The sequence below is a fragment of the Plecotus auritus genome (genome assembly GCF_963455305.1).
Source record: "Plecotus auritus genome assembly, chromosome: 2".
Lineage (NCBI taxonomy): Eukaryota > Metazoa > Chordata > Mammalia > Chiroptera > Vespertilionidae > Plecotus > Plecotus auritus.
In genome coordinates, this window is record NC_137771.1 from 166,924,604 (window position 1) to 166,938,814 (window position 14,211).

At 45.0% G+C, this 14,211-nt stretch overlaps 1 protein-coding gene across 5 annotated transcripts in view; it reads left to right on the forward strand.

The window, feature by feature from the left end:
• ADPRH (ADP-ribosylarginine hydrolase) overlaps positions 1-7,052 on the forward strand; it is a 51,608-nt gene extending 44,556 nt beyond the window's left edge. For 4 of the 5 annotated variants that reach the window (XM_080658347.1, XM_080658349.1, XM_080658348.1 and 1 more), the window contains 2 exons: positions 2,165-2,525; positions 3,811-7,046. In XM_080658347.1, coding sequence (XP_080514473.1) covers positions 2,165-2,525; positions 3,811-4,225 — 776 coding nt within the window. In that variant the 3' untranslated portion in view covers positions 4,226-7,046. Of the gene's footprint in view, positions 1-2,164; positions 2,526-3,810 lie in introns of all 5 variants that reach the window. The other variant, XM_080658350.1, reaches the window with a different exon arrangement.
• The last annotated feature ends 7,159 nt before the right edge of the window (positions 7,053-14,211 follow it).

A 14,211-nucleotide genomic window follows, 5' to 3' on the forward strand; every position in this document is an offset into this window, starting at 1 on the left:
GTCCCATCATTTATTTAATTATGGCGATACATTTGCAGCCACTTAAAATTATACAGATAAATATTTTCTGATATGGAAGGATATTATATATTAAGTGAAAGATACATAGGTTACAAAACCGGATGTATCTTATAAACCTACTGGTAATAAAGGATACATGTATATTTCTTGGGAGAAGTCTGGAAGAACACACACAAAGATATTCATAATTATATCTGTGTAATGGGAGTATTTTTATAGTTTCTTATTTTCTTCTTTTTTTTTAAATTTTTTAAAAATATATTTTATTGATTTTTTTACAGAGAGGAAGAGAGAGGGATAGAGAGTTAGAAACATCGATGAGAGAGAAACATCAATCAGCTGCCTCCTGCACACCTCCTACTGGGGATGTGCCCGCAACCAAGGTGCAACCAAGGTACGTGCCCTTGACCGGAATCGAACCTGGGACCCTTCAGTCCGCAGGCCGACGCTCTATCCACTGAGCAAAACCGGTTTTGGCAGTTCCTTATTTTCTTTTTGCTTATTTGTATTTTCTAAGTTTTCTGTAATGAACAAGTATAAAGAAAACTTTTTTTTTCTTTTTAAAGAAAATGGAAAGTGTCTTGCAGAGACTTCTTTTCTGTTTCAGGTTTGTTCACAAGTGTTCTTGCCTGCTTGGGAAATTGTTACAGTCACTTGGGTCACCAGGTGGTATGAATCACCTTTCCCTAACCCAGGGGTGGGCAAACTTTTTGACTCGAGGGCCACAATGGGTTCTTAAACTGGACGGGAGGGCCGGAACAAAAGCATGGATGGAGTGTTTGTGTGAACTAATATAAATTCAAAGTAAAGGAGCGGAGGGGAGAGCAAGAGAACCGGATAGAACAGCCGGATCCGGCCCGCGGGCCGTAGTTTGCCCAAGGCTGCCCTAACCCATCTGACCTACCCCTCTTCCTGTGTTAATTACCTTGAGCTGCCATCACAAAATGCCACAGACTGGTGGCTTAACGAACCTTTATTTTCTCACTGTTTCAGAGGCTCAAAGTCTGAGATCAAGGTGTCAGCAAGTTTGGTTTCTTCTGAGGCCGTTCTCTTTGGCTTGCAGACGACATCCTTCTGTGTCCTCTCTTCACGGTGCACATCCCCGGTGTCTCTGTGTGTCCCGATTTCTTTTTATACTCATCACATTGCATTAAGGCCCACTCTAATGTTCTCATTTCAACTTCATCACCTCTTTAAAGGTCCAGTCTCTTAATACAGCCACATTTTGAGGTACTAGGGATTAGGGCTTCAACATATGAATTTTAGGGGACACAATTCAGCTTATGAGCTGATGAAAAGTGCCTCCTGATGCAAATGCTCCCCGTCCCACACACATACCCAGGGTCTCTGGTGACCCCAAGAATTGGCATTCGAAGCCAGTCTGTTCATTCTTTCTCTACATCTGATATCTCATCAGATTGACAAGTGGAAAGTTTTCTTTGTCCACTTATGCCTTCCATGATCTTGTTGTGAATAACTAACCATAAGGGAACAGTAATACCACACCCCACCCCACCGTATATAACTGCCACTGCTTCTTCGTGTGTGTGTTCTCAGTTCCCAGTAGGATAGGGTGATAAGACAAGCCTGATTACACTGCTCTCACATAGTGGGGGGAAACCAAGGGCACATTGTGGCTCTGAACCCATCGTTCCGTCTCTGAGCCTAGTGCTCTTCACTTGAACTGTCATCTTTCTGACATTTGGGAATTCCAATTGTCAGGATCTCCTTGGGTTCTTTAAGGGCTTGGGCTTAGAGAAAAAGGTTTTGATGGGGCCGCTAATGAGCTGGTTACATGATTTTGAGCAAGGTTCTTAAGCTCTGAGCCTTAGCTTATTCATTTAAAAAAGAGAATATGTTATACTTACCGTTTTGAGTTATTGTGATGTCTCAGTAATAACTGGCAAAGATTCCAAGGCTCTCTATATGAATCTGCTTCTTTTATTATTAATCTTATCATGCTAAGGGTTATATATAAGGTAAGGCACAATGTTGGCTTGGAGTTTGAGGGCGTTCGTCATAATTTTTTTGTTTTGTTTTCAGTTTCCATTAAAGAGACTTGTAACCAGAGCTTGGTCTTCCCTCCTGCTGGAGCCTTTGCTTTGGTTACCCTGACCCCATACCCTCCCCGACTCTTCCCCAGGGGGTGCCTCAGTGCAGAATGCCATGCTGTTGGAGCCGGACAAACACAATGGCTGGAGGATTCCCTTTAACAACCACGAGGGAGGCTGTGGGGCTGCTATGCGAGCCATGTGCATCGGTCTCAGGTTCCCTCACCCCAGCCAGCTGGACACCCTGATCCAGGTGAGCATCGAGAGCGGCCGAATGACCCACCACCACCCCACCGGCTACCTGGGAGCCCTTGTGTCTGCTCTTTTTACAGTCTATGCTCTGAACGGCAAGCCTCCCTGGCAATGGGGAAAAGGACTGATGGAGGTGCTACCAGAAGCTAAAAAGTACATTGTCCAAGCAGGCTACTTTGTGGAGAAGAATCTTGAGCACTGGTAAGTTTATAGGTGCATACTGCTGCTGGAAAGTCGTTGAGTCTGTGTGCACACATGCATGCCTGTGTATGCCTGGAGTTCTTAGATCATAGCAACTGTCATGGTTCAAACCGTCCAGTTTTGTCATCGACTGCATCCAGCCCCCTCCCTGCCCACCTGGACTTCAAGTCCTAGCAGTGGTTGCCACCGGGTGGCCCAGTGAAGACCTCGATGAGCAGTGCAGCTGCAGTGCTTCTCTCGTGTGTAGGGATCCTGTTCTTTCTATAGTCTTTGTGGCTATTTAGACTGAGATGAATTTTCCCGTCCATCTCCTGGAACTTGTTTTTCAGTGTTGACTTGACACATAGTAATTTGAAATCCTTGTCTAAGATGCCCGAGAAATAGGTGTGTTTTTTTTTTTTTTAACTAGCTAATTAGTAGGTGGTAAAACCACATTTCCCCCTTTTTCTGAGTTTACTTCACATTGCCTTTCTTAGAATAAAAAGGTCCAGAGGCTTCCTGCTGAAATCACCCATGATCATGATATTACAAAGTTCCCTTTTGAAAAAACAACAACACACAACTCTATAAGAAGATGATGTATTCATTAGTTTGACTGTAGTAATCATTTTCACCATGTGAAATGATTACTACAGTCAAACTAATGAACACATCATCTGGATGGTATATCACATCATTATGTTGTACACCTAATATATCTGTAATTTTTTTTAAAAATATATTTTATTGATTTTTTACAGAGAGGAAGAGAGGAAGGGGGAGGGATAGAGAGTCAGAAACATCGATGAGAGAGAAACATCGATCAGCTGCCTCCTGCACGCCCCCCACTGGGGACGTGCCCGCAACCAAGGTACATGCCCTTGACCGGAATCGAACCTGGGACCCTCGAGTCCGCAGGCCGACGCTCTATCCACTGAGCCAAACCGGTTTTGGCTATATCTGTAATTTTTATTAGAAAATAAAATAAAATGTATAAGGATAGACTAAATAAATAAAGTGTGCCCCCTGAAAGGTGACACTTGACATTACTCTCAACTCAAGAAAAACAAATCTTTAATTCTCACCTTCAACTTGCTATATGCCTTTCTAATTTAGGAATAGGCATCAGTGCCTTATTTATATCAATCCTTAGCAAAACTTTATTGAATGGCTCTTACTTAGAGTTCATTTAAAATTTTTAATGTCATTTATGATATTATTACAAGAAGTTGAAGTCATCTTGGAGTTTTTTCCTGTTCACACATCCATCTTTTCAATTGACTGTAGATTGTTTTCCTCCCTACAGGTCCTACTTCCAAGACCAATGGGAAAGGTACCTGAAACTTAGAGGGATTTTGGATGGCAAATCAGCCCCTACCTTCCCCAAGCCCTACGAAGTGAAGGAGAGGGATCAATTCTACACCTCTGTGAGCTACTCTGGCTGGGGCGGCAGCAGTGGACACGATGCCCCCATGATTGCCTATGATGCCATCCTGGCTGCAGGAGACTCCTGGAAGGAGCTTGCCCACCGAGCCTTTTTCCATGGCGGAGATAGTGATTCTACGGCTGCCATTGCTGGCTGCTGGTGGGGAGTTATGCATGGTTTTAAAGGAGTGAGTCCCTCCAACTATGAGAAACTAGAATACAGAAACCGGCTGGAAGAAGTAGCTAGGGCTTTATATTCTCTTGGGTCAAAGGAAGATACTGTAATTGCCCTTTAGGGAGAGAGGATGTTCATTTCTGGTGGTTTCTTCTCTTGTGTAGTCCCCTTTCTGCGCAGTTTCTTTTCACTTTTTCCAAAGTCAAGAGTCTTAACCTTGTACGTATTCAGGGAATTTTGAGGTAACAAGTCCCTGGGGCCCCTGAAACTCAGTCTTCCCAGGCTCATTCTGTTCTCCCTGAATCTGTCTGTCTTCCTCTCCTGAAGAGTCTTTAACTTGGGTGATGGGGTCAGCATCTCCCAAGCTAGAAATCTCATAGCCTCCTATTTGCATCTTCATTTTCATCAGCTAATCTTTCATTAAGTTTTTTCTGTTTCAGGTTGAGTTACCCCAAAAGTGGACTCTAAGACAAGGATTTGAGTACAGATAGTTTATTTGAGAGGTGATACCAGGGAGCACTGGTAGGACCATGGGGATGCGAGACAGGAAAGGGAGGGGAGGCAGTACAAGGTGCAGTAATGAGCAGGTTACCACTGTCAGCAGCTGGGACTTGGACCATGTGGGTCCTTTTTGTAAGGCATTCCTCATGGTTGTCCCCCCTGAGAAATAAGCAGACCTGGAGTATTTATCCACTGACTTCCATCTTAGTAGTGGTCCTCACTACTAAGCCCCTGGTGCTTCTCAGCCTGCCTCTTGTGCGAGGCAAACATTAATGCCTTCAAGTAAAGACTCAGGTGCTTGCAGTGGCAGGCTGTAAGGTGCATGGGAACAGCCAGCAGTATACACAGCTGATTCTGCTAGATGATTCTATCTCCTAAATATCCTTTAAATCTGTCACCTCTTTTACCTTTTTAAAAAATATGTATTTTATTGATTTTTCACAGGAAGGGAGACGGATGGAGAGTTAGAAACATCGATGAGAGAGAAACATCTATCAGCTGCCTCCTGCATACTCCCCACTGGGTATGTGCCTGCAACCAAGGTACATGCCCTTGACTGGAATCGAACCTGGGACCCTTCAGTCCGCAGGCCGATGCTCTATCCACTGAGCCAAACTGGTTAGGGCTCTTTTACCTTTATGCAGCAAGTATTTTTCACTTGGATTTCTGCAATCCAAGCTACTCACGTCTGCGGAGATGCTGCTCCTGGGCACGGAACTTAACGTGTTATTAGTTTGTTGTTGCTTGTTTACTTGTCTTTATTCTCCTCTGTACAGAACCTAGCACACAGAAAATACGTAATCAGTCTATATTATGTGAATGTGGTTAGCCTTCTATCTCCAATCTTGCCATCTTCGTTGCCCTCCAGAGTTATCTTTACAAATAACAAATTGGTCATGCTGCACTGCTAATGGTGTTCAATGAATACATCACCCCTCTCTTCATTTCCTGATAAGTTTATACTCATCCTTCAAACCCAGCTCAGGTAGGCCCTCTAGATGAAACCTGCTCTGATTATTCAGGCACAATCCCTGCTGGTTTTTACAGCCAGAAGTTGTAGGGACTTCTCTTCCTGACACTGGAATCCTGGCCTGGGGGGCCTGGTGTGGGTCCGGGACCTGTCATTCCTCAGGGGGAACTTTGTAGCTGAAATATGCCTTCCAAGTTTTGTTGTTGTCAATCCTCACATGAGGGTATTTTTTCCATTGCTTTTCAGAGAAAGTGGAAGAGTGGGAGGGAGGGAGGAAGAGAGTGAGAAAGTGAGAGAGAAACATTGATCTGAGAGAAACACATCAACTGGTTGCCTTCCTCACATGCCCTGACGAGGGGCATGGCGGGGAGTGAACCTGCAAACCAGGTATGTGTTCCTGACCAGGAATCAAATACAAGACCCTTTGTAGTGTGGGCTAATGCTCCGACCACTGAGCTCACCTGCCAGGGCTCTCCTGATTTTTATCTGCCACACATGGGTGTGTGATCAACCCTTTCTGAGTCTCTGCCCCTCCTACCAATCTTGACGTGGCTTCTTCTTTAATTCTTTACTTGTAAGACTTTCATTCAGCTCGGTTTCAGTTGTTTCTGAATGATGGTTTTTCTGAGTTTAGTTGTAATTTTGATGTGGTTGTGGGAGGACGCAAGTACAGCATTCACCTATGCCAACTTTGGACAGGAAGGCCCTTTCTGAGTTTTGTCCTACCAGTGGTTAGTAAAGCCTGCATTTGCAAGGCGGAGCACTAGAATTCTATTCGCACTGACCAAACAGCAGACCCGAGATGCTTAAATCTTACAACATAGAAAAGGGCAAAAGAGTGTATTTAACAAGTGGAATGTGAGGCATGGCCTGTTTTGTAATTGGTTTGGTGAATGGTCTGAATAAGAAGCAAACATGAAATGATTTTATTTTTCTCCAACTCGAGCCTCATGCATACTCTTTTGAAGCTGCTTTTCCTGTCCCTCAGCATCATCTTGGGCAGATCACACAGTTTTTTGGTCTTGGGGTCGGGTGGCGAGTATTAAAAATCCAATCCAGTCCATCCCAGTCCAGTTTTTTTTTTATATTTCATCTTTATTGAGGTATAATTGATATACAGAAATTATAAGATATTTAAAGTGTACATTGTGGTGATTTGATAAATTTGTACATTGTAAAAGGATTTCCTTCATCTAATTAATTAACACCCTATTATCTCACATATTTATCTTTTGTGTGTGTGTGTGTATGAGAACATTTAAGTTCTACTCTTAATAAATTTCAATTATACAATACAGTGTTATCAATTATAGTCACCATCTTTTAAGTCAGATCCTTATTTATCTTACAGCTGAAAGTTTGTACCCTTTTGCCAACTCTTCCTAATTTTCCCAACCCCCAGCCCCTGACAACCACTTTTCTACTCTCTTTCTATGAATTTGACTTAAATAAAAAAATTTCCAAATATAAACGATACAATATAGTATTTGTCTTTCTTGTCTGGCTTATTCCCTTAGTATAATGCCCTCAAGGACCATCCATGTTGTGGGAAAACACACACACATATATATATATATATATATATATATATATATATATATATATGCGGATATGAATTAAGTTTCATATATATATATATGAATGTGTTGGGGAGCACAAGAGACTTGGTTGGAAAATTGTAAGGAGGACATTCTGATAAAGGGGAAGTGCGTGGAAGGCCACCTGCCCTATTTATCGGAATTCTGGCTTAGTGGAGACTTAGGGCTGAGTGTCGAAGGTAGCACCCCTAATTATTCCTTGACCTTTCCAAACAAGTCTGTGCACATGCAACTCCCAGGTGTTTACTGGAATCCTATGCTTAATCCCTGGATGCCCTTGCCTAGAGGACAATGCAAACACATGTGTCCTCCCAAGATTACTCACTCTACTGGTTGTATCTAAAGATAAAAATTCCAATAAAAGCCTAACAAGGGAAGCAATTGGGGCTGCCTGGCTTCTTTAGCTGGGCCATCCCTTAGCTCTCTCCCCCACAGTGAAATTGTGTTGGAGTAATCTGTTCATCCGTCATTCAGGGGCTGCTGGTCAGCCTTGGCAAGATGGTGCCCCTTGTGAGGAGCCCCGGCATGAACAAATAAAGTGTGAGATTATTTTATTTACTAGAGGCCCGGTGCATAAAATTCATGCACAGAGGGGATGGGGGGTGTCCCTCAGCCCAGCCTGCACCCTCTCCAATCTGGGACCCCTCAAGGGATGTCCGACTGCCCGTTTAGGCCTGATCACAATCCAGGACTGCTGGCTCCCAACCGCTCGCCTGCCTGCCAGCCTGATCACCCCCTAACCACTTCCCTGCCAACCTGATCAATGCCTTACTGCTCCCCTGCCAGCCTGATTGCCCCTAACTGCCCTCCTCTGCCGGACTGGTCGCCCCTAACTGTCCTCCCCTGCAGGCCTGGTCACCCCCAACTGCCCTCCTCTGCCGGCCTGGTTCCTCTCAACTGTCCTCCCCTGCAGGCCTGGTCCTCCCCCTAACTGCCCTCCCTTGCAGGCCTGGTCACCCCCAACTGCCCTCCCCTGCAGGCCTGGTCACTCCCAACTGCTCTCCCCTGCAGGCCTTCTCCCTCCCAACTGTCCTCCCCTGCCGGCCCAGTCCCTCCAACTGCTCTCCCCTGCTGGCCCGGTCACCCCTAACTGCCCTTCCCTACAGGCCTGATTGCCCCCAACTGCCCTCCCCTGCAGGCCTGGTCGCCCCCAACTGCCCTCCCCTGCTGGCCTGGATCCCCCTCAACTGTCCTCCCCTGCCAGCCCGGTCACACGTAATTGCCCTCCCCTGCAGGCCTGATTGCCCCCAACTGCCCTCCCTTGCAGGCCTGGTCCCTCCCAACTGCCCTTCCTGCAGGCCATCTTGTGGTGGCCATCTTGTGTCCACATGGGGGCAGCCATCTTGTGTGTTGGAGTGATGGTCAATTTGCATATTACATCTTTATTATATAGGATTTATCTATTCATCTGTTGAAAACACTTAGGTTGTTTGTACATCTTGGCTATGCTGCATAATCTTGCAGTGAACACAGGAGTGCAGATACCCCTTCAAGATCCTGTTTTCATTTCCTTTGGAGATACACCCAGAAGTGGGAATCCCAGTGCAGTTTAATCAATTCTAAGACTTCCATGTCATGCTCTTCTTTCTCCCCACCAAGGTCAGTCCTGGACCCAAAAGACTCAGAGGAGAAATGGGGACCTGGATGCCTCTTTCATTCCTCCTCTCCCTCTTCTGGGGCTCCTTGCTCTCCTCCATGTTGCCCTAAGACTAGCCTCATGGGTAGACCACTGGTTTGAAAGGCTCAAAAAGGCTCAAACCATCTGTCTTCTGAAGGGTCCACTCAACATGAGGGAAACTCATCCCTCCTGGTCACAGCTGCCCGGCCTGCCACTGTCTTTACATTCCCCGCATCCTGCTCACATAGGCCCTGAGGACGGATCAGGTTGCCCAGGGAACAGCTAATTTGGAAATAGATGCCACTATCACCTTAATGAGGTTACCGGTCTCAGCTGTAAACCCAGATGTTGTGAGAGGTAAGGAAGATTCCCCATTCCTGTACCCCTACCCCACGCCCTGCATCCCCTCAGAACTATGACTCATGAATTTATGTGCAGAAGGGAGGTCTGACCCCAGAGCAGTTCTGCTACCTCCTAATAAGTCTTACAGGAATTTGTTTTCCAAATACTTCCATTCTTTTTAGAACATGGGGGAGGGGGAGTAAGAGGGTGGGGGCTTAGTACTTGTTTTATGGTATTAGACTTTAGCCACAATTGGAGACAATAGGGAAAGACTTTAGAAAACCTAGTATATTTGCTTTGCAGATCCTCACTCTCCATCACAGGCACACTTCAAAATGAATTTAGACTTTCAGACTCCATTTTCTCAAGCCTCAAAACTTCTTCCTCAAATTCAATTGGTGACCCTGCTTCCTATTTCTCTGAGGGAAAAAAGGAGCAGTCAGCAGAGAGCAATTGCACACTCCCGTCACCACCTCTGCCCATCCACCTGCATCTGGGTCCATGGTCTCTGGCTTCTCTCCTGACTGTGAATGTTGGTGTATGAGTGTGTATGGGGGGCGGGGGGTGGGGGAGGAGGGAAAGGGAGGGAGAAAGAGAGAGAAGGTGAGAGGATAAGAATGAACAGGGGAAAGAAATAAGAAAATTATAAGCACAATGTTACAGAAATCAATAAAAATGATCTGACACAGTGTAAATTTGTCATGCTTACCAAGTTAATATATATAAACAGCTATGTGATGGTGCTTCATTTGCTTGCTTTGTTACCTAGGATTGCTAGATGTTGTTTAGCAGTCTTGGCAATATGTATATTTTTAAGATCTGCAAAATTAACATTGGCCTCATCCATCCAACCTTCTCCAAACTTCTTCAACCACCACATTCTCCATTTATTTTTCTTTATCTCTCCAGGGCAAGTAAATGTGCCCCCCCCTTTTTTTTAAAAACAGCCACAGTGCTCCTGGGAGTGTGGGGAAAGGAATGGAAACTCTGATTTCACGATCATCCAGCCCACTGGGTTAGCTCCTTGAGGCGTGGCTGCTGGAGTCTGGTTCTAGATCCAGAGGTCATCCAGACATGGCATGGGGGAGAGCCTTGCCATCATTTTTTCATCTTTGGGGTTGGTAGTTGGGAAAGTGACATGTAGGGAGTAGGTGAGACTCTCTCCATTTGGAGAAGGAAAAGGAAGAGGAGGAAGAAAGAGCTGCCGTATGTCTGGCAGTTCACCACAGCCCATTAACCGAAGAAGAAATTAGGCTTAGAGAAGTCTCCATTTACCCAAAGTCACACGGCTGGATGAGATGAAGCAGGACTGTTGGGGTCCAAAGGCTTTTTCTTTGCACACCCTCCACTACACTCTAATTATTAGCTATAATTAGATTTTTGTTCCTAAAATTCAAAGCCAGGAGTGAGATGGTGACAGCAGCAGCCTGTGCCCTCTCTTCACCTTCCCACAACTAGGAGGTAAAGTCAAGAGGAAAGCTAGTTATGGGCTTGAGACTAAATGGGTTTGTTTGCCTACATGCATCAAATTCCAATCAAATTCGAACAGGAGTTTGCAGCAAAGAAAGTAACGGTTTATTTAAGGAAATGGCACCAAACCCTTCCTCATTTGACTTGTTGTGAGGTAATCTCTTTCTGGTACTTTCTTTTTTTTTTTTTTTGGAGATAATCTCTCATCATATTTTATTTTATTATTTTTTAATAAATCTGTATTATTCAGATTATTACAGATGTTCCTCTCCCCCCCCCATATCTCCCCTCCACCTGACTCCCCCCGCCCCATGCCCTTACCCCCTGCCACTGTCCTCATCTATAGATGTAAGATTTTTGTCCAATCTCTTCCCACACCCCTCACGCCCTCTTCCCCCTGAGAATTGTCAGTCCACTCCCTTTTTATGCCCCTGATTCTATTATATTCACCAGTTTATTCTGTTCATCAGATTTTTTATTCACTTGATTTTTAGATTCACTTGTTGATAGATATGTATTTGTTGTCACTTTGTTGTTCATAATTTTTATCTTTACCTTTTTCTTCTTCTTCCTCTTCTTAAAGAATACCCTTCAGTATTTCATATAATCCTGGTTTGGCAGTAATGAACTCCATTAGCTTTTTCTTGTCTGTGAAGCTCTTTATCTGACCTTCAGTTCTGAATGATAGCTTTGCTGGGTAGAGTAATCTTGGTTGTAGGTTCTTGCTGTTCATCACTTTGAATATTTCTTGCCACTCCCTTCTGGCCTGCATAGTTTCTGTTCAGAAATCAGCTGACAGTCATATGGGTACTCCCTTGTAGGTAACTAACTGTTTTTCTCTTGCTGCTTTCAAGATTCTCTCTTTGTCTTTTGTCCTTGGCATTTTAATTACGATGTGTCTTGGTGTGGTCCTCTTTGGATTACTTTTGTTTGGGGTTCTCTGTGCTTCCTGGACTTGTAAGTCTATTTCTTTCACCAGGTAGGGAAAGTTTTCTGTCATTATTTCTTCAAATAGGTTTTCAGTATCTTGCTCTCTCTCTTCTTCTGGCACCCCCATAATTCTTATGTTGGTATGCTTGAAGTTTTCCCAGAGGCTCCTTACACTATCTTCATATTCTTTGATTCTTTTTTCTTTTTGTTTTTCTGGTTGGGTGTTTTTTGTTTCCTCATATTTCAAATCTTTGGTTTGATTCTTGGGGTCCTCTAGTCCACTGTTGGATTTCTGTATATTATTCTTTATTTCAGACAGTGTATGCTTAATTTCTGACTGGTCCTCTTCTATTTTTTTTTTGGCATTCTCATTAAGATCCTTGAAGGTCTCGTTAAGTTCCTCAGAGGTCTCACTAAGTTTCTTGGCGGTTTCTAGAAGATTCTTGAGTAACCTTATAACCGTGGTTTTGAACTCTATATCCAGTAGTTTGCTTTCCTCCATTTATTTCATTTGTTACATGTTTCTTTGTCTCTGCATTTTGGCTGCTTCCCTATGTTGATGGATTGGCTTTGAGTGGTAGGTGACCTATAGGGCCCAGTGGCTCAGCCTCCCCAATCACCTGAGGTGGACACTCTTGGTGCACCTCTTTGTAGGCTGGGTGCACAGTCTTGTTGTAGTTAAGTCTTGATTGCCGTTGGTACACTGGGAGGAATTGACCTCCAGGCTAATTGGCTGTGAGGATCAGCTGTGTCTATAATGGAAGAACTTCTGTGCTGGAGACACCCTTATGGGGCAGGACTTGCTTCAGTGGGGCTTTGGTGCTCACTGAGTCTGCCTCTTGAGTGTGTCACTTATGGATGTAAAGAGTTGAAATCTGGTGTCATCTCACACTGACCACGAGGTACACTGGCTCCTGGATCTTCAAGGAGGTGCAAGTCAGTTATTGTCTGAGGCCACCCAGCAGGAGCTACAGCAAGATCTGCAGATTTCTCCTCTTTGTTTGGGGTTTGGAAGTTTTGGAGCTGTCTGACCCAGCTGCAAATTTGTTAGGTTAAGCTGCGAAAGGGAAAGCCATTCATATGCAAAAGCGGCTGCGCACAGCTCCGGTGGGTTTGTAAATTGGGTGGGGTGGAGTCTCAGGGAATCACTAGGGCGTGGCAACCAGCGATGGGTGACAGTCAGCCTTCTCTGCATCTCTGTGTTTCTGTGTCCCCGGGTCCCCCGCCCCAGCGCAGTAAACAATGATTCCTGCGCGCACCTCTGCGAGAAAGCCACCCTCACTTTCCGACCCAATGCCAGACAGTCCAGTTTCTCCCAGTAGGAGTCTGGGTCCCCAGAGTCTCACCGCCAGAAACTGGAGTTCAGAGCAGTCAGGAGCTTGTGTCTCCCTCCCACTTGAAAAAGACAGCCACTTCCTCAGTTGCCAGCCCTCTCTGCACGCGCCTCTGTACCTATGCTCTTCCGTGGCTCTGCACCTCCTACACAGTCTCAATGCACTTTTTTCTTTTCTTCTAGTTGTAGAACTTCCACTCAGCCAGCTTTCCCGTGGTTCTGGGTGATAGTCATTTTGTCTTTTAGTTTTAGTTTTGGTGTGGTTGTGAGAGGGAGCACGTACAGGTGTATACCTTTTGCCACCATCTTGTGTTTTTTTTCTTTCTGGCAATTTTCTTTCCTTCTCCCTCTCCTTCACAGGTGTCAGGCCTGCATCACAGTCTAAAGGCTCCCACTGCTTTCTTCACTTCCCTTATTCTCCACAAGTGTTATCCCCAGTAATTCTCATGCCCATCTAGTCCCATCTTGGCATCTGCTGCTCTGAGGACCTGAACTTATGCACCTGACTTGGTCTCTGACATCAGAACAGCCTTCAGTTGGGCCCTATTTATTGCCATGCCCCTTCCTGGGGGCAGCATCCTTGATCAGTGGGATCATAAGCAACGGGAGAAGCAAGGGCTGGACTCTCCCAAGTCATTTTATCCTCGTCTTCTGCAGGCCTGGCCCGTCCACGTTGGCATGGTACCGATGCCTCTTCAGGGAATGTTTTGTCTGGTTCAGTGGTTCAGAGCACGGTTCACTCACTTTCCCAGAAAGTTTGATACTGGCCCTGCTGGTGGGTTCTCTGCCTCATAGCAATGTGTTATAATTTAAGGATCTGGGCAAGTACCTTGCCTTTCCCTTTCCCCTGAAACACCTAGAACCAGCTCTCTGTGGTTTTGCCTCTCCTTTGGGTGGAAGAGGCCACAGGGTACACTGGAAATGCCCTGGTTCCAGGCTAGCTCTGCCACTCTAGCAATAGGGTCGCTAGAAGGTCATTTTCTTTCTCTACTATTCAGTTGCTTTATTTGCAAATCAAGAAGTTGAAAAAAAAAAGAAGTTGAACATCTCTTCCTAGAGACTGAATTTCACTTCTAGCCCCAAGACTCCCCGAAAAGCTAGTACTCTCCAGTGGCAAACTTTGTTTTCTTCCATTCTGCCCATTAAACGCACACTAAACATGCATTATTAGCTCAGCTCTGTGGCAGACACTGGGGATTCAAACATCTAAAAGAGGTCTTTGCCCTCACATTGCTCAGAGTCTTCCTAGGGAGACAAACATGTCCACAGATAATTCCAGAACAATGAAGGTTTTGTAATCACCAAAGAGATGAAAGACTTCTGCTTTGGCTTTTACTAACATTTT